Here is a 24,568-nt window from a genome sequence, read left to right as displayed (position 1 = left end):
GATCGCGAATGAGACCACGCGATCGCGATGCACAGAAACCTACACTCACGCGATCGCAGCCCTGTCTACGCGAACACGAAGAATAACCTGGATGCCCCCCTGAGAAAGCTCTACGCAATTGCGAGCCTCCTCACGCGATCGCGATGAAGAAAAACTGCAACAGAACTGAAGCTAAAACCTGCAACCTTCTAACATGCAATTTGATCCGTTTAACCACCCGAAACTCACCCGAGGCCCTCGGGACCTCAATCAAACATGCCAACATATCCCATAACATCATTCAAACTTGTTCCAACCTTCGGAACGCTCAAAACAACATCAAAACACCAAATTTGCATCGGATTCAAGCCTAAGAACTTCAAAAACTCTACAAATTACGTCTTTCGATACAAAAGTCTATACCAAACCTCGTCTAGAATCGAACCTTAAAATTTTGCACACATGTCACATTCAACACTATGGAGCTNACGGTCAAATTTCTAACACTTAAGCTCTCATTTAGGGACTAAGTGTCCCAAAACTCTCCGAAAACTCAAAACCAAACATACCCGGCAAATCAAAATAGCAGAAACACACACGGGGAAAGCAGTAATAAGGGATACGGGCGTAAATTCTAAAAAACGACCGGTCGGGTCGTTACATATTACTCGTTACTCTCATTCTTTTAGTGCCACAAAATATAAAACTCCGCCTATCTCCACTTCCTTTAGTTCGAGTCAATGGCGAAAACTTCTAAAACAGTTCCTCAAAAAGAGAAGGCTTCCTCCTCCTCTTCCGGGCCAACCGGTGATAAAGCGTCGCCCCTTCACGAGATCGTTCCCGGCCCTGCATTATAAAGAAAGACTTCAGAGTTGAAAATCCTCCTGCGATTCCTGGTCGATGTGAGCACGTTTCGAGGTACGCTTGCTTGATAACGGAGAAGCACATCAAGGCCATGAAGAAAGACTGTGGCTGGGGGGACGAGGTCGTGATACAGATCCCCGACCCCGAGGAGAGCATCACCACTCATGTGGAGGGGTTTCTAAGTGTTTACACTTACCCATTCACATTGGGTCCTCTAGATCCAGTCGTGATTGACTTCTGCAAAAGATATCAAGTCATCCTCGGCCAGATCCATCCTTCTTTTAGCGTATAGTCAATATGCTTCGGAATTTCTCCAGCAAGGCCAAGGGGATAGAGTTAACCCTCAACCACCTCATCTGATTATATCAGCCTCAGCTTTTCTAAGGGCTGATCAAGCTCCAGTGTGGATCGAGAAAGGCCTTCTTCGCTAGCAACGACGATGATAAGGACCAGGCTGGATGATCCGGTTCGTGCGAGTGAGGACCTCGAACGTCATCCCCAAGGGAAAAATGTCGTTCCTAGAGAAATGGAACCCTGATCGTAAGTGAAGTCCCTTTCCTAGTGTCTTCTTATATTCCGTATTCGCATTGTGTGATGCCTTTACCTTTTTTGCAACGATTGCTTGGATACCCCATGCTATCCCCGACCTCGAAGACTGGGTCCAAAAATTAGCTGCAACCTCTTCGTATGATGAGCGCAAATGGCGTGACTTGTCGAAAGGCAAATGGGAGTCCAAACACCACGATAAGTCCTTCCTCCAAGTTTTTGACGCTTTCCCCTTTACCGGAGGTGTCACCTTACTCACGCCTGTTCTTCATTCATGTAGGTATTGGAGATGCCTCCGAAATGAGGCCAGCCTTGCCCGTGGAAGAGACTGAGTCCCCGATTCCAAAATCGGGGAAAGATAACAAGAGAAAAAAGGCTTCGAAACCTGAAGACCCCCAAGATAAGAGGGCCCCTGCTAGAAGGCAAAGGAGGAAACTCATTCAAGTGGACATAGACTCAATCCATCAACTAAATGATGAAGAAGAGGACGAGGGCGAAGAATCGGCATTGGTGACCCAAACCAGGAAGCTAATTGAGGTCGTCAACTCCTCCGAACCAGAAATCCTGCCTCGTGAAGAGGAGGCTCCGAAGAAAAATGCGGGCAAAGCCCCCGAATCACCTGAGATCGAGATCGTTCCCCCACCTTCAACAAGTACACCAAAGGGGACGAGTGTCGAAACCCCGGGGGTTGAACACAGCGCCCCGAGCGACTTGCTCGGGGCCATGACAATAGGTCACTCTCCTCCTCTAACATCTTATTCTAAGGAGGCAATAAAGGAAGCTCAAGCTCTGCGAACGCCCGACCCGAGCAGAGTCCCCGGTGTAGAAGATCCTTTTCGGGATTGCTTCACTGGGGTCGATGATGCCGCCGACCTCAATGATGCATCTACCCTCTTTGAAAAGGCTCATCATCTTTCTCTCGGGTAAGCATTAGCTCTAATTGTTGTAATTTTTTCTTCTCCTTTTATACTAACTGATATCTTTTTTTTGTGTAGGCCATTACCAGGTTTAGGGCCGAGCTGAGCCAATGTGAGGCCGAGCTCAAGAAGTCCTCGGATGAAGGGAAGGTCCTGAGGCTCCTTTGCAACCAAAAGGAGGAGGAGCTCAAGGACCTTCGGGCAGACTTGGCCAAAGCTCATCAAAATGAGGCCAAGTTAGACAAGCAGGTAACCATTATTTTGCAAGAGTATGGTCTACTTGACCTGACTTTGGAGGCTAACACTTTAGTGTCTCAGCTGTAGCAAAAATTAGAGATGATCGGGCAGCTTCGAGGGAAGGTCGATCAAGTTAAGGCCGACTGCAACCAGTGGAAGGAAAATAGGGATCGGCTTGCTGCTGAGAAAGAGGTTGCTCTAGCCAAACTGGCCTCGGCTGAGACCCAGTTCCGGGGTGTCAAAGTGAAAGATCTAGCCCAAGCCAAGAAGATCGATGAGCTCGAGGCCAAACTTGCCGCAACCGGGGCTGAGGTTGTTGAAGCCAAGGCCGAGGTCGAGAAGACGAAGGCCACGACTGATAAGACCGTTGCTATGTACCTAAAGGATGTCGAGGCTTCTCAAATGGAACTAAGGGAAGCCTCCAATCGGGAGAAACGGATTAGTGATTTGGCAAAGTGTCAATCCCGTAGGGAGACCCTCGAAGAGATCCATGCTTGAGGTTTCGACCTCACCGAGGAGATAGCCCAAGCAAAAGCGCTCGAAGCTGATACCAAGTTCCTCGTCTCCTCCGATGACGATGATGATGCCGAAGGCCGCCAAAGTGGGTCCGATAATGAAGCTGGGCCCGAAAAGGAAGCTGCTCCCGAGGGAGAGACCAGCCCTGGGCATAGATAGGATTTTCCTTTCTTTTTGTATTGTTCTTTTTTGTAAGGCCTTTCATCGGTCTCTTGTATATATCTTTTTTCAAGTATATAAAAGAAGAATTTCCTAGAAATTTTTCTTGATATTTCCTGCCTTGTACAATTCTTGTAATGACTTCATTCTTTTTAACTGTGTTAGAGATTTTAACTCAGATGTTTTCTTCGAAATTGCCATGGTCGAGTTCGAATAAGTTCGAACTTTGGGACATAGACCCTTACAGGCCCGTGCTGGATAATGGTGAGTCCCCGAGCCATAATCAAGCTATTATTTATTTAGGCTTGGGATAATCGAACCCTTGGGTTCTGATCGGGGGGGGGAGGGAACAAGGTCTCGAACCCTAAGTGTATCGGCCCTTAGGCTCTTTTAGATCGGGCCATTATGGCCTCTAAGAGATGGCTATTATTTCCCCTTTTCGGCTTAGAAGACTTAGTAAAAATTTATCTATGCCTTGGCATGCATTTTTTACCCATTAGGTTTTTTGAGGGTTCGGTGTCGATCGGAACCCTTTGCTTTTAGTGCCTTAGCACAAGTTTGTATTTGAGTAATTCGATACCCCGTAAGGTTTATCGAGGGCTGATTTTATCGAAGCCCTTTGATTATTTTGCCGAGGGTAGCCTTTATTTAACCAGTTTTCTGAGAATTAGAAGGCCTATTTTTATTGCGGAATTCGGTCGTCTCCGAGCCGCGTTGTTTCAGCCGTAGCCTTTAATATGGTCGTAGCCTTCAGGTGTGTCTCTTGGACTTGTTTCCCAATAACATTTCGAACTTATCCGAAATGTTAGTCCCCGAGTATGATGGCCTTGGCCTTTGTGCATTTGCGTTTTGGCCCTTAAGCCGTTTTTCGCAGAATCACAAGTATGGAGCTCGTGTAGTAGCAAATTTGTTTTAGACACAAAGTGTTTGATATAGAAAGAATGCTTCTTTGAATAATTCATACATGCGTATATATTTTGCCATCGGGGCTCGACTATTCTACACGAACACGGTTCATCTAACCGTTTGGCCCATTAAAAAGTTTTCCTATCGAGGCCCTCTTTGGCGTGAAGTATTTTTCTCGAAAATATAACATCCCAGGGTGATGCCCCCCAGTATTCGAGGTTGATTGAAAAGAAGCCTTGGATACTATTGAATTCTCCCTAGGTAGCACATAGTTGTTGCCTCGTTAACAACCTCGCCGAAAAAACCCAATTGGGATAAAACCCGATCTAAGGGAAAAAGAGTGCAACGCGTGCTTTAAAACCTAAGGTCTTCGTGTAGAAAGGCGACGTCTTCGATCGAACATCTGCAACGAGTTAGTTTTAAATACAAATGGAGAAAAAGAGAAGGTCATACCTTAGCAGTAATAGCGTTTGAGTAGTGATACATTCCAATTGTTTGGCAATTGTTCGCCTTCCATCGTGCCAAGTTTGTAAGATCCTTTACCGATAATCCTAATGACTTGGTACGATCCTCCTAAATTTGGGCCTAGTTTCCCTTCATTCAGGTCCCAAGTACTGAGGGTGACTTTCCGTAGAACTAAGTCCCCGATCCCGAAGTGTCAAAGGTTGGTCCTTCTATTATAAGTATCTCTCGATTCTATGTTTCTGCGCGGCCATCCGAACAAGTGCAGCTTCTCATTTTTCATCTAATAGCTCGAGGCTAGTATTCATAGCCTCATGATTTGATTCCTCCGATGTATTTCGAAATCTAGCGTTGGGCTCCCTGACCTTGACTGGAATCAAGGCCTCGGAGCCATATACTAAGGAGAACGGGGTTTCCCCCGTGCTGGACTTCGATGTCGTTTGATATGCCCAAAGAACCTCGGGCAGAACTTCTCTCCATTTCCCTTTAGAGTCGTTCAACCTTTTCTTCAAGTTTTGAATGATAGTCTTGTTTGTCGATTCAGCTTGTCCGTTCCCGCTCGGGTGGTACAGTGTTGATAAGATCCTCTTTATTTTGTGTGCTTCGAGGAACTCCGTTACCTTGTTGCCGAGATGTGGTCCCAAATGAAGTCAATAACTTCTTTTTCTCTGACCTTCTCGAAGGCATGTGCTTCCACCCATTTTGAAAAGTAGTCAGTCATGAACAAAATGAATTTAGCTTTACATGGGGCCATTGGTAGAGGGCCGACTGTCGCGCCCCCTTTTTTCCCTCCCCTTTTTACGGGGGAAAAAGGTCCGGGTTTCGACATTTATGGGGGTAATAACTCATTTCCTTTTGGGAATTGGGTATTTTGAAGAGTTGCCACCTAACGGGTTATGGTGCGTTAGGGAACTTAGAGTGATTAACTCTTGGATTGGTTTGCATTACCAGAGATTTAGGGTAAGGGCTCGAAATAACCTTGAGGGAAAGGTGTTAGGCACCCCTCTCGGTCCACAACTGTGGGTCCCGGCCGAACTTATACTTATGAATTAGTCCTTTAACAAATAAGTAGTTGAAACAAATAATTGCAAATAAAGCATGTTGGACATTGCATGACTCAGATAATAAGATAAGGATTTGAACAAGTTGTGTCCACATAAAAAAAGAGTAAAGTTATAAGCAAAAGGAATTTGGGAAAGGAGGGGTCCTAAGTTGGTTAGCCTACAGGATCACCCCACGCAATGCCCGGTAACACTCCTCAATGAGGGGCTACACGTGACATTAGCGCGTAGTCATCATATCCCTTTCTACCCAAGTCTCTCCCTTTGGTCGTAGCCTGAAGCATTCTAGTAACCTTGACAATGCCTATGCGTGCACTACCCGTCCCTTCCTTATGGCCCTGGAGGTATTTTAGGACCTCTAAATCTGGGCAGTTCCAGACAACCCCTAAGGTGTTTAGAAGGAGAAAATTCTAGGCGACAGGCAAGAACACGTAGGACTTAACAGATAAATGCAGCAAGAAGCAGTCAAAAGGCCCGGGTTTACCTCCACAAATAATGCACATAAATAGCACGTCTCAAACACAAACAAGAGTAGTTTTTGTTAGAGAAAAGACCTAAACATGATATCTAAGTGGGTGTTACTGCCCAGAGATATGCAACCTTATTTTTAAAAACTTGACAGTAAGGCCATAATCAGTTTGCCTACTGATTTTAAACCTGTTAAGTCTGGACAGCTTAAAATAGCAAAAACACAGTTTCAGATTTGCAGAATTTAAAATCGCCCTATAGGCTTGCCTAAACGCAGAACAGTGATGTCCTAAGAGCATGATAACTACGTTGATACAGTAGAACAGTGAGCAGTTTTTAAAACGGACTCTTGAGTTCCTATAGGCATGCTTTCTGGCAGTAGTGAATGAAGACTGTTTAAAAGACTCATTAAAGAAAGCGGACATTTGATTAAATCAGTTCAAAAAGGAACTAACATGGATTAACTGACTTGTGTAACTAAATTGGTTTTAATTTTATAGGCAGAAATTCTGATTTTATTCCCTATAAGCATGATATCTAGTTGTTAAAAGCTGATGTTAGAAACTTATAGGCATGATTTCTAGTGAAAAACAAATGTGAATACCCGTTGTAATAGAAATTGAACTTGATCACATTCTAATACATGATATCTAATTACAAAGCCATTTAGGTCCTATAGGTGTGATTTCTATTATTGGAACCATTTAAACCCTATAGGCATGGTTACTAGTATGGTAAAGCAGACATAGCAAGTGTATTAACAAGATCCTATAGGCATGGTTTCTACCCGTATTACCCCACAAATATATAACTACCCACCCTTTTCACCAATCACCCCAATATTCGTTTACAAATAATTATTACAGACCACCTGAATAAATTACATAAATAGATAAAAGAAAAGAAGAAGTTACACTATAGGGAGCCTGAAGCAGGCCCAAATGATTTCCCAAACCTCCAATCGCCTTAAATGCGAAATTCCATACACAATATCATTGTCTAGGTGCGTCAGAGTTCCCTAAGGATATCAAGGATCCCGGGCAGTGCTCATACCTAGACATTATAACCAAAACAGAGTAAGTGCAGTGTGGAAGAGCCAGCTCCAGTGCATCAGAGTTCGAAGGGATCTCATAGGGATCCCAAGGCAGTCACACACTGGAGGGGCAGAACTTAAGGACCTAAGAGTAGAGTGGGAGTGCTGGACATGGTTTTGAAAAGGTTTTGATAGAAAGCAGTATTTGAAAAGACTGAGTAGTTTTATAAATGAGAGGATTGTTCAGTAAAACAGTTTTAACCAGAGTTATAAACCTTCATACAGGGGTAATTGGGGCTGAGGACACATAATACAAGTAAACAACATTCTTTGCAATTAAGGGGGTAGTTAACAATGGGTTCAGGGGTGCTAATTAGGACATAGTGACAGAATCAGATATGCTTTAGGGGGTCATGGGATTAGGGGATAACTAATGATATAACACAATAGGAACTCCAGAACCAATATAGAATCAAACAACTTAGAGTAACAAAATCACTTTGCAAAGAAAGGTTCAGACTGGATAGCAAGTGAACCAATATTCAAAACAAGGTAGAGTCAAGTTTAAACAAACTACTAGTTCATAAGACATGCTGATTTTAGAAGTCATAAGACATAACTAGGTGAAGTAATAGGTCCATTACATGTTGAGCAGCAAAACAAAAGATAGAAACTGATTAATAATATGATGAACTGAAGCAGTATGAAACACATTAGTTTAAGAACTTGAATTTAAAATCAGAACATACCAGTAAAGAGAGTAAATGAAAGGTAAAGAACAGATAGTGCAATAATTAGCCTTGGCTTGCAGCCGGCTAATTTAGTAACAATAGTAAGTAACAAAGAAAGCAGAAGAGCTCTTGAGTGTGAGAGAGATGTGAGCTAATGTCTGTGTGTATGTCCGTCCTTGTTAAGACTGTAGAAGAGAGCCATTTATATAGTAGTTTGAAAGCTAGGTAAAATAAGGTAAGAATCAAAATTGTTCAGTAATTATAGAACTCAGAATAAAATCAGTTCGAGTCATCCCTTAATTAGGGAATTAGTTCAAACGGTAAAGAGCAAGTGACAAGTAAGGAAAGAAATCATTCATAGCTAGAATATAACAAATAAGGAAAGATTTCAAACAGTGCAAGTATAGAACAGGTAATTAGGGATAGGTTCAGAAAACTCTAATTAAGGAAATAATCACTAAGAATCAAGTAACAATGCAGACAAGGTAAAAGAAAATCAACTAAGGCAAGCCAATCAATTAAATTGAGTAGAAAGGTAAGAACCGAAGGTTTAAAGGGAAGTGTTCAAATCAACCCGAGAATACGTAACTCAGAATATCACACAGCTCAATCAAAGAGGAAGTCATGAAAAAGAGTCAGCATATTTAACATATAAATAGAGTAAGACATGGACAGTCAAGAATCGACACACAACTCTAGCAAACATGAAAGTTAAACAATACTGATTCAGTGAGAAAAGATGCAAGTCTTGATGTGAACAGTCAAGATGAACACAAGCACATAGGATCAGTGTAAGTTTAGGCTAAGAAACTCAGTAGAAGCATATCAAGGCAAGACAATCACGAGAAATCACAGAAACTCAAACGAGAACTGGTCAGTCACAAAAACCAAATGAAGAACCCTAAAAAGATTAGGGCTTTCAGCATAGGCGAGTTAAAGTTGTAGTAAACTCATAGAATCAGTCAAAATATGTGAGCAATAGAAGTTTAAACCCAAAGAATCAGTTAAACAAGGTTTTAAAAGAAGTTCCGAAAACCCTAGTTTTAGAAAAAGATGAAAAACACTTGAAATCACATGATTCTTGTAAAGAACCTCAAGGATAGTGTAAAACATTCAAGAAACAAACTCAAATCGTCCTAGATCTGTACAGATCTAGGAGGTATAGAAAAGAAATTAGGGTTTCAAAAGAAACCCATACAGAGATGAAGAAACCTTCCAGAAACCCAAAGATCGTAGCGAATATAGAATGATTTCGCTTGAAATCATGCTGGCATAGCCAGGAACAGGTAGGAGATGAACCCTAGATGCAAGTCGGCATGGCCCTGGTCCCTTGAGGACCTTAGAGAAGGCAAGAGTGGCATGAGAGAAGCCATTGGAGGCTTAAGAGACGATGAGAGGTCATCGGAGATGGCCGGAGATGGGGAGGTCGGCGTTTGAAGATAAGGGTTAGGTTGAGAGTTTGATAGCAGAGAGGATTTTATGGCGGCGGGTGTATAAAAGTGATTAGGGTTAGGGGGTCGTTTGGAATTAAAAAAGAAAGAACAAATACGGGTCGTTGATCTTTCAGATCAATGGCCATGATCTGATGGGTTTTGGGTCAGGTAAGTGTATTTAGGTCCTGGGTCGGGTAATTTGATCAAAAATTAGGCTGGGGTATTGGATTGAATTTAGGCTGAAATTGAAAATAAATTTGGCTAAGTTTTAAATAGTCGATTTAACCCTATATAATTTATAATAAATTATTTCTAAAAAATAATTTCGTGTACTAAAATGATTTAAAATAGCTATTTAACATTTTATAAATATATAAGATCATTTTATGCATTAATAACGTAATTGTACATTAATAGGGCTAATATTGCAATTATATGCAAATTGGCTTTAAAAATACAAATGTAATTATAAAAAATGCACAAAAATACTTAGGCAATATTTTGGCATAAATATAGGATTTAGATGGCTAAATTACCACAACAATAATTCAAAGGATAATTATTGGAAATTTTATAAGTAAAAGGGGAAGAAATAAATCAATTTAAAGCTTTTAAAAATTATAGAAAAAATTATAAAAACCTTGTGCATGCTTATATATGCAAATATATGCTATCTTGAAAGTATATATGTCTATAAAAATATATAGGGAAAAATTGGGTATCAACACCGACGATGTCCATTTCCCATTTCATGAAAGGCCATGGGGACAGGATTGAGTGAAGTTGCTCTCCGGGCTGATGAATCATCGATGCAAACCTTTGACATTTATCACACTATTTAACAAACTCTTTAGTGTCTTTTTCCATGCTATCCCAGTAATACCCTACTCTAATAATTTTGCGAATCAAAGACTCGGCGCCGGAGTGATTCCCACAAGTACCTTCGTGGATTTCTCGTAGAACATAATCGGTGTCCCTCGGCCCTAAACATACCGCCAATGGTCCTTCGAACGTCCTTCTGTACAATGTTCCATCTCCATCCAATGTGAACCTAGCAGCCTTGGTTCGTAGATCCCTTGACTCTTTATGATCCGATGGGAGCTTTCCATTTTTCAAATATTCGATATACTTATTCTTCCAATCCCAAGTCAAACTTGTAGAATTTATCTCGGCATGATCCTCCTCGACCACAGATCTCGATAATTGGATGACAGTCCCCGGGATAATATCATCTTCTTCAACTGATGACCCTAAGTTAGAAAGTGCATCGGTCTCACTGTTTTGTTCTCGAGGCACATGATCTAGAATCCACTCCTTGAAGCGGTACAAGGTTACCTGTAGCTTGTCCAAATATCTTTGCATCCTATCCTCTCGAACTTCGAAACTTTTGTTTACTTGGTTCACCATCAACAGAGAATCCCACTTGGCTTCAATGACTTCTGCCCCCAAGCTTTTAACTAGCTCGAGACCTACAATCATGGCCTCATACTCGGCCTCATTATTAGTCAACCTAGAAGTTTTAATAGATTGTCTAATAATGTTACCTGTAGGTGGCTTCAAAATGATGCCAAGCCCGGACTCTTTCACATTCGAGGCACCGTCCGTGAAGAGGGTCCATACCCCGATGATGTACCCGATTTTAGCAGAAGTTCTTTTTCCACTTCGGGTACGAGGGTCGGTGTAAAATCGGCCACGAAGTCAGCTAAGATTTGAGACTTGATGGTCGTTCGGGGTTGATATTCCATATCGTACCCGCCAAGTTCGACTACCCATTTGGCCAATCGGCCTAATAACTCGGGCTTATGCAAAACATTTCGAAGAGGATAAGAAGTTAACACACATATTGGGTGACACTGGAAATATGGCTTTAGCTTTCTAGATGCGCTTATTAATGCAAGTGCCAATTTTTCTAAGTGTGGGTATCTAGTTTCAGCATCTCCTAAAGTCCGACTTACATAATAGACAGGGAACTGCGTACCTTGCTCTTCTCGAACTAGTACCCCACTTACCGCTATCTCGGACACTGCCAAATATAAGTAAAGATTTTCGTCTACCTTCGGAATGTGAAGCAGAGGTGGGCTCGATAAGTATCGCTTCAATTCTTCCAATGCTTGTTGGTATTCCGAGGTCCATGCGAAATCATTTTTCTTTTTGAGTAAGGAAAAGAACTTGTGGCTTCGATCTGATGACCTCGAAATGAATCAGCACAAGGAGGATATCCGTCCTGTTAGTCTTTGTACGGCTTTCAAACTGTCTACAATAGTGATATCTTCGATGGCCTTAATCTTGTCGGGGTTGATTTCGATTCCCCTGATTTGATACTATGAAGCCGAGGAACTTGCCCGAACCGAAGCTTCATGTTGTACTTCCTCAAGATTTTGAATGTTTCCTGCAAATGAGTTAAATGGTCCTCTGTGCGCAGGGACTTAGCCAACATATCGTCAATGTAAATTTCCATTGAATTACCTAATTGTTCCTCGAACATTTTGTTAACTAGGCGTTGGTATGTAGCTCCAGCATTTTTAGCCCGAAGGGCATTACACTGTAACAGTATGTTCCAAACTTAGTGATAAACGAGGTCTTCTCCTGGTCCTCCGGGTTCATATGAATTTGATTGTACCCGGAGTAAGCTTCGAGAAAGGTAAGGATCTCGTGGCCGGCCGTGGCATCGATCATGCGATCGATGTTAGGCAATGGAAAGGAGTCTTTAGGACATGCCTTGTTTATATCCTTATAATCTACGCACATTCTAAGTTTGTTCCCCCTTTTAGGGACTACAACTACGTCGGCTAGCCATTCGGGGTATTTTACCTCCCGAATAGACCCTATTTTAAGAAGTTTAGTTACCTCATTCTTTATGAATGCATGCTTCACCTCAGACTGGGGCCTTTTTTTTTGCTTTACTGGTTTGAACCTGGGGTCGAGGCTTAGCCGGTGTGTTGTTATTTCCGGTGGGATCCCTGTCATGTCTAAATGGGACCAAGCGAAACAATCCATGTTATTGATAAGAAATTGAATGAGTTTTTTCCTGAGTTCGGGTGATAACCTCGTTCCTAGGTATACCTTTCTCTCGAGCATATACTCAATTAATATGACCTATTCCAGCTCCTCGACCATTGATTTGGTTGCATTTGACTCTTCGGGAACAACGAAAGTTCGAGGAGTAAGGAAATCCTCTTTTTCTTCTTTGATTACTTGTTTATCTTATTCGGTCGAGGCTGGGGACGGCGATTGCTATTTGGCCGTTTGCTTATCTTTGGTGCTCGATTTTCCCGATATCGAAGACTCTGGTATCGGTGTCACCTCATCAACTGCAAACATTTCCTTTGCAGCGTGTTGTTCCCCGTAAACTGTTTTCACACCATCCACTATTGGGAATTTCATCATCTGATGAAGGGTTGAAGGTACTGCCCTCGTGTTGTGGATCCACGGCCTCCCGAGTGGTGTATTATATCTCATGTCGCCTTCAATGACATGGAATTTTGTATCTTGGATGGTCTCGGCCACGTTCACTGGTAAGATCATCTCCCCCTTCGTTGTTTCACTCTCCATGTTGAAGCCGTTTAGGACCCGAGATGAAGGTACAATTTGGTCCTATAGGCCGAGCTGCTCTACGACCCTTGATCTGATTATGTTTGCTGAGCTACCTGAATCCACTAGAACACGTTTAACTTGAATTTTATTTAACAAAATAGAAATTACCAGGGCGTCATTGTGCGGTTGGGAAATGCCTTCCGCTTCCTCGTCATTGAATGATAGGATGACCTCGGGTACATAACTCCGAGTCCGTTTTTCTCTGGTAATTGACACATTGGTACGTTTGAATATAAGCCCTTGTGGAACATCGACACCGCCAACGATCATATGAATTACATGTTGCGATTCTTCCTGCTCATTTTTTCTGTTTGCGTCTTTTTCTCTGAAGTGATTCTTAGCTCGATCACTGAGAAACTCTCGAAGATGACCTTCGTTGAACAATCGAGCTACCTCCTCCCTCAGCTGCCTACAGTCTTCGGTTCTATGGCCATGTGTGCCATGGTATTTACACATCAAGTTCAGATTTTTTTGAGAAGGATCGGTTTGTATAGGCCTGGGCCACTTGGTGTCTTTAATCCTTACAATAGCCGATACGATCCCCGATGCATCGACAGTGAAATTATACTCTGATAACCGAGGTGCTTCTGCGGGATCGGTATGTTTATCAAAACCATTCTTATTCATAAGTCCCCGAGAACTCTGTCCTCGATCGTTTCTTCGATCATTCCGAGAATGACTGCGTCCCGAACAGTTGTTCCTTCGATCTGCGATATGGCTGGTATCGTTCCCTATTTGATCTTGGTTCTCTGTCTGTATCCCTCGGGGCCTTAACTGCCAATCTATTTGGATGAACCGAACCCGAGGGGGCTCCCAACTGGTCGTCCTCGACCCCGATCTTCGATTGGTAACGATTATGTACATCTGCCCAAGTCACAGCTGGATACTCGATCAGATTTTGCTTCAACTATCGTGATGCGATCGAACTCCGCTCGTTCAACCCCTATGTAAAAGCTTGCACGACCCAATCATCCGAGACCGGTGGTAATTCCATTCGCTCCATTTAAAATCGGGATACGAACTCCCTAAGCATTTCATCACCCCTCTGTCTTATCTTGAAAATGTCCGATTTCCTTGTCGCAACCTTTGTTGCCCCGGCGTGTGCCTTTACGAAGGCGTCTGCTAACATAGCAAACAAATCAATGGAGTTCGGTGGCAAGTTATGATACCAAATCATTGCTCCTTTCGATAAAGTTTCCCCAAATATTTTCAACAAAACCGACTCGATCTCGTCGTGGTTTAAGTCGTTTTCTTTAATCCCGCATGTGTACGAGGTGATGTGTTCATTAGGATAGCTCGTCCTGTTGTATTTAGGTATATCTGGCATACGGAATTTCTTGGGGATGGGCTTCGGAGCCACACTCGAAGGGAATGGCTTTTGCACGAATTTTTTGGTATCCAAACCTTTCAAGACAGGGGGTGCCCCCGGTATTTGATCAACACGGGAGTTATACGTCTCCACTTTTTTGTCATTATCCTCAATCTTTTTCTCCCCTAACTCGATTCTTTTGGTGAGCTCCTTGAGCATCCTCATAATCGTGGGATCAGTCCCCGAGCCATTACCATTCGATCTTTCTAGCACCGGCTTAGTACGACGAGTGATTTCTGGTTCGACCATGCTTAGAGTTTTATGCTGACTTTGAAGTTGGGCGATAGCAGTCTGTTGAGCTTGTAGCATCTCGAATATTATTTGGAGGCTAACTCCCCCATCTCCTATACCCTGTGTTCCTTGGCACCAGATCGGACTTCCCTACGTACACTCCCTCCGGGGTCTGCGCCCAAATCCGCATTCAAAGCAATGTGTGAACTAACATCGACTGGTTCCACATTTGGCACTTCCCCAGGGTTAAATCGGTGGTACGCCGGCTCCCGGGGCAACTACATTGTTGTTTTCCCCATGAAATCCAAGACCATCATCACCGTATACGGGCGCGTTTTGTGAGTTTGACATGTTTTAACCTGAGAACAAAAATTCTTGACCATAACAAGTGTGAAAATAACGTGTGTTATCAGAATCAGTACTGAAATAACCACTATTATCTTTAGCCCCACGGTGGACGCCAAACTGTTTACCTCGAAAATACGAGTAACAATTAAACTTATTTGTGATTTTAAAGATACGTGATTTAGTTCAATACTAATTAATAACCAAGAAATCAAATGTATAAATTAAAGAAGTAAGTTGAATCAAACCAGTGCTTAAGCAAGTCTTGACCTCGAGCTATGATGACCTCGAGGTAGGTCAACAAGGACAGTAAAGTAAAGACAATAAAGTTAAGAGACAATTCTGATGAGTAATGAGCAAGAAAGTAAGAGAGTATATTCTTATGCCAATGATTGATGATGGTTACAAATGATTGGTATCCCCTTTATATAGTGGGGGAACCCTAAATAAGGTACATTTCTATTTACAGTAAGGAATATTATTGGGACAGGTGTCTAACCGCCTAGTACAAATCTGTACTAACTCGTACAAATCTATTCAGGAATTTACGCCATGATCTTGGGGCCATCGCGGGTATCTCGCTCTTTCTGTTATAAAACCATAACGGTATTGTCTCGAGGTTGGCCATACTCGGCTCCGATGTTCCTCTAGCACTTAGATCTTCGAGTCTCGTATTCTGCCTTCGAGCTCGAGCTCGGTCCATATTGAACTTTTTCTCGATACGACCCCTTGAGCCAACAAAATCGGGGACACATGATTTTGACCGTATACAGACCCGTTTTTAAAAAGTTTATTATCCAACCCATTTTTAATGGATAATATGAGTGGTTAACTGTTTTTTTTAACCATTTTGCCACCACTAGTTGTCACTAAAGTTCAACAAAAAATGTTGCATAAATATGACACTTTTTTAGGATGGTCTTTAATTTTTGACCTCACACTTGTCTCATGGATAGAACTTTAAGGTCAAAAGTTAAAACTGCTACAGAATGGACAAGTGAGGAGCAAAACTAATGAACTTGAAGTTCTGGCATGAGGCAAGTGGCGATAAAAATTCAAGATCATCCACTTTGAGGGCTTATAGTGGTTATAACACAGGCTACAAGTAAAATATTTTGGAAAAACTGGCCTCTCGATTAAATTTTTATTATTTTGACAGATTAGAAGGCCCGTCTGAGTTATGAAATGGGACCAGGGCCCAAATTTTAACAATTTTTCCCAGGCCCAGTTGAGGAACGGCGATAACATCTTATACCCTAAACTCAATTCTATATAAGTGAGTGTGTTTTGCATTCAGTAGGGTTTGTTCCTCCGGTCGCCGTCTGAAGAAAATGGTAAGCTTCAGCCATGGTTACACAACCATTCTTCTTCATTTTGCAATAGTTATTGATTTTTTTTCTTTGCGGGAAGTGTAGGCTCCAAAGAAGGGTGTAGCAGTAGCATCAAAGAAGAAACCAGCTCAGGCGAAGGTGGTGAATCCACTGTTCGAGAAGCGGCCCAAGCAGTTCGGAATCGGTGGTGCGTTGCCACCAAAGAAGGATCTGACTAGGTTCGTGAAATGGCCTCAGGTGGTTCGTATCCAAAGGAAGAGGAGGATTCTCAAGCAGAGGTTGAAGGTCCCTCCTGCTCTCAACCAGTTCTCCAAAACCCTGGACAAAAACCTCGGTCAGTGTCACTATGCTTTATAACCTAATTTCCTATATTTTTGAAGTGTTTTGCTAATAAGTGCTGTATTTCGTGAACAATTAGTTAAATTTTTTTTATTACCTGTCCACTCTATTTGTAGGTGTTCCTCTTGATAATCAATTAGTGTTGAAATAAAGATCACTTTTTGCCTATGTAACTGGCCTCTATATTCATTACGCTCGATTTTGGTTCATTTCGTTCTAGCACTTGTCTTTCGTCGAGCTCTTTTTGCACATAAAAAGTAACTATGAGCTGTTAGCTTTATTCTCCCTCTGTGTGTGTGTGTATGTGTTTATGGATACATTTCCAGTCTTAATGTCTTAAATGCTGCATGTTTTCAGTTTGAACTTTCACCCGAAGTGGTGGCATAATTGGCAAAGAGGAATTATGATAAATTGAGTGTTTTTTTGCACTATAATATGTTTCCATATAGGTTTGAGCTAGCCTCATTGTAAAAGACAGTTGAATGAGTGGGTGTTTGTTCTTGGCTTATGGATTCTTATGATTCCGATAATGTATCTTCTCTCAAAGAGAGTTCACAAACCCCTCAACTTTTGCTATGTGAGCAAAATGGAGAACACCTCTAGGCCTCACACCTGACAACTATTAGCTTATTATTGTTTGGTAACCAAGTAGCTGAATGAGCTACTATTGCCTCCATCTGGAATACTTTTAAAAACTTCTTTTTGAGAAGGAGAATCAGTTTAGACATTACCATAATATTTTGTTGGAATTCCTCATCGGATAGTGCATATTGCGTATTCTTAGGTCTACACCCTGTGGATGTTGTTTCTTTTGTAAAATGTTAGATTTGACTTTTATCACTTCAAAAAGAGTTAATTGTCATGAACTTGTAACTTTTGTTTTCAGCATGTTGAACTTTGCTTTCGAGCAACTACTTATTTTCTGGCAGAAACGTTTTCCGGAATATCTTCCGTTATTACCAAATATACCTTTTTGTAATCGTTCTTCCGTTATTACCAAATATACATTTTTGTAATCATTCTTACAAGGCTAAGCTGTGACATAATACTTGGTCATTATGTGTCTTGCCACTTTTCTAGTATGCCACAATGGAGAATATTATTCATCAGCTCTCTACTCAACCTTTTGTATTGTTTTACTTGCAATGAGGTATTTTATTTCATTGAGACTGAATTGAATTATCTTTATTGCATTTGTCCATTGAATATGCAGCGACAAACCTGTTCAAGATGCTTCTCAAGTACAGGCCCGAGGACAAAGCTGCAAAGAAGGAGCGTCTTGTGAAAAGGGCTCAAGCTGAATCTGAAGGAAAAACTCCTGAAACGAAGAAACCCATCATCGTGAAGTATGGTCTTAAGCACATCACATACCTTATTGAGCAGGTTTGTTCTTGTCTTGCAAAGATTCTTTATCTTGCTCATCTTTTTTTTTTTCCTTTAAAGTAAGCTATTTCCCCTTGATATGCTTGCAGAACAAAGCACAACTGGTAGTGATTGCTCATGATGTGGACCCAATTGAGTTAGTTGTCTGGCTTCCTGCTCTATGCAGAAAGATGGAAATTCCTTACTGCATTGTGAAGGGGAAAGCACGTTTAGGATCGGTGAGCAATCTAAGTATCTTTGTAATCTTAATAATGCTTCATGACATACTGGTCAGATGCAAGCTAACAGTGGAATTTACTGTAAAATTGTCTTCATAATCCTCTGTAATTTCGTGTCCAACTTCTTTTTTCTTGAAATTGCTGGTTTTTATTATTTTGAAGGAATTTAAACCTGGGCTTTGGATTGCAAAATAGGGGAGAGCTTATGAATAATAGCTCTGAAATACTTGCAGGTTTTCTGTGGGGTGCCCTACAAATCTAAAAGCCTTAAACAGCAAATGTAAAAATGGCATCATAGTACGGATTTGTTGCAGTTCTAAGTGGATATTTTTATGCTTCTGAAAAGTAATTTTTGTTCTCTTTTTGGAGCCAATTTTTGCTTTTCTAGAAGCTAAACCCACTTCTGACTCTTTCGTTCACAAATTCGCCTCCAAGCGCCATTACATTTTTGTTTACGAACCAAAAATAATGCATTAGATACTGATACTTATGCATTGTATACAGATTGTGCATAAGAAAACTGCTTCAGCTCTGTGTTTGACAACAGTGAAGAATGAAGATAAAATGGAGTTCAGCAGAATTTTGGAGGCAATTAAGGTATCTCTATTTAGATATAACTAGTTTGGTTTGCTTTTTGCCCTAAAGTTATTCCAAGGATATCTCTTGATACTTGTTTGCATTTCCAGGCTAACTTCAATGACAAGTATGAGGAGAACAGGAAGAAGTGGGGTGGTGGCGTCATGGGTTCTAAATCACAGGCCAGGACCAAAGCGAAAGAGAGGGTTCTTGCCAAGGAAGCTGCCCAGAGAATGAACTAAGAGCTTGCTGTGATATAAACTGCTTGGATTAGAGAGTTTCTCGGCCAAATTTTGTGTTTGGTTCACATGCTTGACAATGTTAGAGATATTAGTTTTGATAAGTTTCTTTGTGTTTGCCTTCTTTTGCAGATTATTGATCTGTGGAAGAAACTTTAAATTGTATCAGAAGTTTTTGTTAGATATTTTGTTGAATTGGGTTTTTATGATAGCGAGATGGGAAGTCAATCAATTAACTACACTTTTATTGCTTAGATATCACTTTGCTTATTGCTAAGTGGAGAATCTACTCATGGACGATTGATTGATAATATGGTGCCAATTTTTTTCTGCAATCTCTTAAAATTATATAGAGAGTGGGATGGTGTTCTTACTGTGACAACAAATCAATTTTGACAGAAGTGTACTGAAATGTAATTTGCGAGCATAGACATGCTAAAAGTCCTTAAATGGCGGTAAAGGGTGTAAACTTTAAAATGTTCTCATCACCCTATTCCACTTTTCACAGTTTTCAGTATGACTTTTCTTAGTCCCCTCTCGAAAAACCTTTTACCATTAAAAGATTTCAATTTTTCTACTTTAATTCATCATTTGAAATGTTGGAATATCTAAAAATAGGGGTAAAACAAGGGTCAGCAAAATCTGGTGGAACGTAAATTTGTTGGCTAGGTAGGAGTGAATATTAGATTTAGAAGTTGGTAGTTTGAAACTTTGAAATTAAGAGGATTCAAGAAACAGGGATGTGCAATTGTCCATTCGGCTCGGCGATTTAGGATTTTCCACAACTCTACAAGCTAGAATCATAGAGATTATTGAATTTAATAGGTGAGGAGTCGTAAATTAGCTCAGAGAGCTACTTTAGATGAGGTACATCGTGCCCCTATGCAATGTTAAATTTAAAAAAAATAATTTTTTAAAATATTTTATATATAAAAGATAGATCTCTTACCTATAAAAATTAATTTTTTATGTGTAAAAAAAAGTGATGGCGTCGTAAAACTAAAAATAAATTTTATAAAGAGCCAAAAAATCAATTCATCTTGCCTGTATAAGATTTTCTTCGTCTGTCACTTTCTTCTTACCGTCCATTCATTCTCATCCAAAAAAACAAAAAAGTGATATTTTAAATACTCGTCTTCGTAACCAAGGCCAATACGACGTCGTTTGGTCCCTTTTTTGATTCCTTGGACATCCCTCCCTCTGCTCAATCATGAACCTCAATTCCCATCAGTAGAAGTAAAGACTTTTGTGAAGCTATTGATGGCGTGCACCTCTATTTAATTCTCTTCGAAACGCTCAAAATTCCCTGAAGATAAGAATATCACCAATTTAAAATCCAGGCTAAGTTATTAATTTAATTTCTATTTCATTTTTCAACAAAACGTGCATGATCCACCAACCCACTGAGCTGAAATTCATTCCTCGGTTACCCATAAATCAATTATTTTACTTCTTATAACTGTATTTGTGGATTTGGGTTCTTGTTAAAGTCCGATAATTGAAAGCTGAAAGCGAAGAAAAAGAGAGGACACAAGATGATGAATCAGATTGGAGGGAGAATTTGTTCCTGGACTCGGACGAAGATCGTTGATCCTCTTTTCCAAATCCTCCAAAGGTAGCTATATTTACCCTTTTACCCTTCTTTTTGTTAGAGCATGTAAAAATATGTACGTGTGAAATGAAATGCTTATTCCAGCAGAAAAAATGCATACATAATTGAGTTTTTGGAGTTTTTGAAGTCAGTATCTGAATACTAATATTCAGTTACTAATATTTTCTTAATGGAAAGATCACAAAGTAAGAAGCTTTACTGATATGCACAATGAATGGTTTTCTTGATTTGTTTCAAGGGGAGTAGAGCCGAAGCAATTGGCATTCTCTGCGGCTCTTGGAATTACATTGGGGGTATTTCCCATTTGTGGTACGTTCTGTTAAGCTGCAATTAGTTCTTATTATCCTTGTTTTATGTAAATTTCTGTCCGTATGATAGCATTCCGTGTTTACTTCCTTAAGCTTGTGGTGTATTCTCTGGCAATGCGTTTTAAATTCATCGACTCCTAGGAGGTAATTTCATGGCAAATAGAAGGTTATCTTTAACTGTAATTCAATTCTTTTCTTAATGTGTTGAGAAAAGTCGGAGTATTGAATTGCAAGGGGATGATAGTGGTAAAAGGATTAGTAATAAGATGGATCGGCGAAGTTTCTTTTACTGAATTGGAAAAGGATTTGACCGCGCAATATCAAAATGCTTATGAAATTCTATACATTAATTAAGATGCTAATGAAATGATTTAAGTAGGAATTTTGGGATGCAGAAATGGATCTATCGATTGGAGAAGAAAAAATTATGTGCTTGTACATATTACAGCTTATAGAACTTCTACACAGAGATTTGGAATTAATGGTCCTGTGAATTGGTCAGCAATTGATTAATTACCAATAAAATCAGTTTAGGAGCTTCACCCCATAAGCATACGTTTGATTATCTTCCTTCAGAGAGTTTTTATTCAACATGTTGTGGAACTATTATTCCTGTCTGGAATAAGCAAAGCTAACTTCCATACTTATTCCTTTGGTACCACATTGGTTCACTGTATATCATCATCTAAGAAGCTTATTTGTAAATTCATCATTTTACTTTTTCATGATTATAGGATGAAAAATTACGTCATCAATTGATGGAAATGTCTAGGTTTTCTTTTTTAAAGAAGTTAACACAAATATGTATTAAGAAAGGCAAAGCTGTTCAATATCTTACTCTGTGTGTGTATGATGATGAAGATGAGGCAATAATTAACAGACTACTTGTTAGTCGATCCTGTTAATTTCCAGTTTAATTTTTTCGTCACTGGCTAGAAATAATTGAGTGAACTGACTTCTGCCTTGATAAAATTATTGAATTTCGCTAAATCAAATGTTTTTCTCAACAGGTGTCACTGTGTTCCTATGTGCGATCGCTATTGCATTATTTGGATCCTTTTGTAATGCTCCAACTGTGTTGTTGGCTAACTTCATTGCTACTCCAATTGAGTTGAGGTGCTTAACAGTGGTTCTTTATTAGATCAATTTCTTTATTCTTTTGCTATCGCTACAACTTTGTTTCTTCTCCCCAAAGACCATCCTCCCTGCGCCTTACCTGGTCCAAGATCTCTCTGATGGCTAGACATCTATGCTATGAAATAGAGGATTTGTTTAATATCTATTTCTGCAATAAAGTGTTGCACATGCTTCTTGTCACCAATCTTTATGCTAGGATCCCTAGAACAAATTCTGTGGGTTGTGAGAAACAGGGAACAAAATGAGGATGTGGCATCATGTTATGCTTTTGGTGATTAGCATCTATTTTATGCTTTTTTAAATCTATGATCCTGCAGGAGTTAAAGTTTCTTCAATTGCAGAAGGCCCACATTTGGACGTAGTATATGTGGATATCTGTTTCCTGTTTATTGTTAAGCTGTGACAAAAAGAAACTCCCTCTCTCTCTCTCTATATTTATGTATGTGTGTGTGTTTGTGTGAGGATTCTTATGTTCAAACTGTTTTGTGAGTAAGCTTCAAATATTTGTGATTTCGTTTCATTTGCAGTCCCATGATTTGCAATAGTACAACTTTGTCTATGCATGTAAATGTCCTCCTCCGTGCTTCAGGAATCATTGCGTATTTTCCGCTTTGATATAGTACTTGACATGTAAATGAAGAGAAAAAAATTAAATAGGTAATGAAGAAGCTATGCCTCTGGTGAAAGATGTGCAACCAAACAGAACACTTATGATATTGAGGATTCATACCGTCGCCACCAACTAGCTTGGAATTGGGGCGTTGTTGTTGTTGTTGTTATTGTTGGGGTATTGACTGTTGGGCATGAATTTCCTGCATCATTACATTTTAGGGTTAGCACTAATTTGTTGTTCCCAAGGGTTTAATGTGATATTTTCTTCGACGGTAAGCTGTGATCCACTACTCTTTAATTTAAGCTATATTTCATCAGGTTTTCCATTGTCTCAGCAAACTTATGATTTCATTTACATCTTTTCTTTAGTACTTAACCTGTGCAAGATATGCATGCTTAAGTCCTCATTTTAGTACTGTGCTTCCATTTTGCAGTCTGGTGATTCCATTCCTACGTTTGGGCGAGTTTGTCACTGGTGGATCTCATTTTCCTTTGACATCTGATGCACTAAAGAAGGTCTTCACCGGTGAGGCTTCACGAGAAGTCCTGCTCAGCATTCTCCATGCGGTAAGTAAAGAAGTTTTCGCATCCAAGCATCTCGTCCTTCTTTTCTTTCAATCTTCTTGATTGTTAAACAAAAAATTGAGTTTGAGTCTTGTCTGGAACAGCTGGCTTCTTTATCCCATTTATACTACAGCCTGCATTATTAAGTACCTAAAGAAGAGGAAAGGCATATTTCAGTTGTCCGTTCTTTTTGCTCAATGGATAACCGTGTTGTTCTTTAAAGTTCTGTAATTCATAACTATCCATTTCGTTAATCAGTTATTCATGCATACTTATCAAAGGGTCAAAAGGGGAGCCTTGGAGCAACGGTAAAGTTGTCTCTTTGTGACCTATAGGTCACAGTTCGAGCCGTGAAAAAAGCAGCCACTTGCATTAAGGTAGGCTGTTTATATCACACCCTTGGAGTGCGGTCCTTCCCCGTACCTTGCGTGAACGCGGGATGCCTTATCCACCGGGATGCCCTTCTATTTTTTAAATCAATGGGTCACTTATACTTGTAATGTATGGATGTGTGAAATATGTGTTTATGACTATGACTGATTTTTAGCATTGGACTTTTGGACAACTTTTTGCAGCTGTTGGGGTGGCTTGTTGCTGTACCATTCATCCTAGCTGGACTTTATGTAGTGTTTTTGCCATGTTTTACGATCTTGGTTCGTAAGTTCAGTACCGGTCCTCCAAGCCCCAAGAGGCCCCTTATAGACGTCAAGGTTAAAGCTAGGGATGTATGATTTTTACATTGTACTAAATGTGTGAGTTTCTACTAATAATACTTGTAAATAGAACTTAAAAAGGGAGTCTGGTAGTTCTGTATGTATGTATTAAGTTCAACATTTCCCCATCTAAGTTCCTCAATTGCCAAAGTCTATTCACCTCCACTGTCATCTCTCTCTTCTCACACAAAAGAATTGTCATTGAATTCTGCTCTTTTAGTCCCTTTACTTGCAGATTTTACAAATTCAATGTGTTGTAGACTTCGAATGCATTTGTCTTGTAGAAATGACATCAGTTAGCAACTCTAAAGGGCTGCTATTTAGGAATTAGCCAGTGCGTCCTGAATTTCAGTTTTTCAGGACAAAAATATCCTAAATTGTCCTGAAGTTAAGATTTTTAGTCTAAATAGCATCCCCGAGTTTGTCTTTCATGTGTTGTCTTTCATGTGTTTTTGCGGGCAGTGTCTCTATGCCCTTCCAGGGTAGGGGTAACGATGCATACATCCTACCCCTCCAGACCCCACTTGTGGGATTACACTGAGTTGTTGTTGTTGTTTTTGCTGTTGTATGCGGGGCAGTGTATACTATTCTGGAAGAGTGAGTTCAGTTAGGAGGAACTACTACTGAAGGGACCAAAAATGCTTAATTTAAGGCAATCTTACGGAAATGTCCCAAATAAGTTCTA

General features: G+C 40.4%; 2 protein-coding genes across 2 annotated transcripts; both read left to right on the top strand.

Moving 5' to 3' along the window:
- On the top strand, positions 16,084-19,204 carry LOC109234302 (60S ribosomal protein L7a-2-like). Its single transcript, XM_019400229.1, has 6 exons — positions 16,084-16,185; positions 16,267-16,516; positions 17,735-17,904; positions 17,994-18,122; positions 18,627-18,719; positions 18,809-19,204. Exons 1-6 carry the CDS (start codon positions 16,183-16,185, stop codon positions 18,938-18,940), a joined length of 777 nt encoding a protein of 258 aa, XP_019255774.1. The 5' UTR covers positions 16,084-16,182; the 3' UTR covers positions 18,941-19,204.
- On the top strand, positions 20,040-24,093 carry LOC109234301. Its single transcript, XM_019400228.1, has 5 exons — positions 20,040-20,552; positions 20,788-20,858; positions 21,868-21,973; positions 23,041-23,173; positions 23,746-24,093. The coding sequence occupies exons 1-5, from the start codon at positions 20,473-20,475 to the stop codon at positions 23,899-23,901; spliced, it is 546 nt and encodes a 181-aa protein (XP_019255773.1). The 5' UTR covers positions 20,040-20,472; the 3' UTR covers positions 23,902-24,093.

This window comes from Nicotiana attenuata, chromosome 11 (genome assembly GCF_001879085.1).
Source record: "Nicotiana attenuata strain UT chromosome 11, NIATTr2, whole genome shotgun sequence".
Taxonomy (NCBI): Eukaryota; Viridiplantae; Streptophyta; class Magnoliopsida; order Solanales; family Solanaceae; genus Nicotiana; species Nicotiana attenuata.
This window is presented reverse-complemented; position numbering and strand designations above follow the sequence as displayed.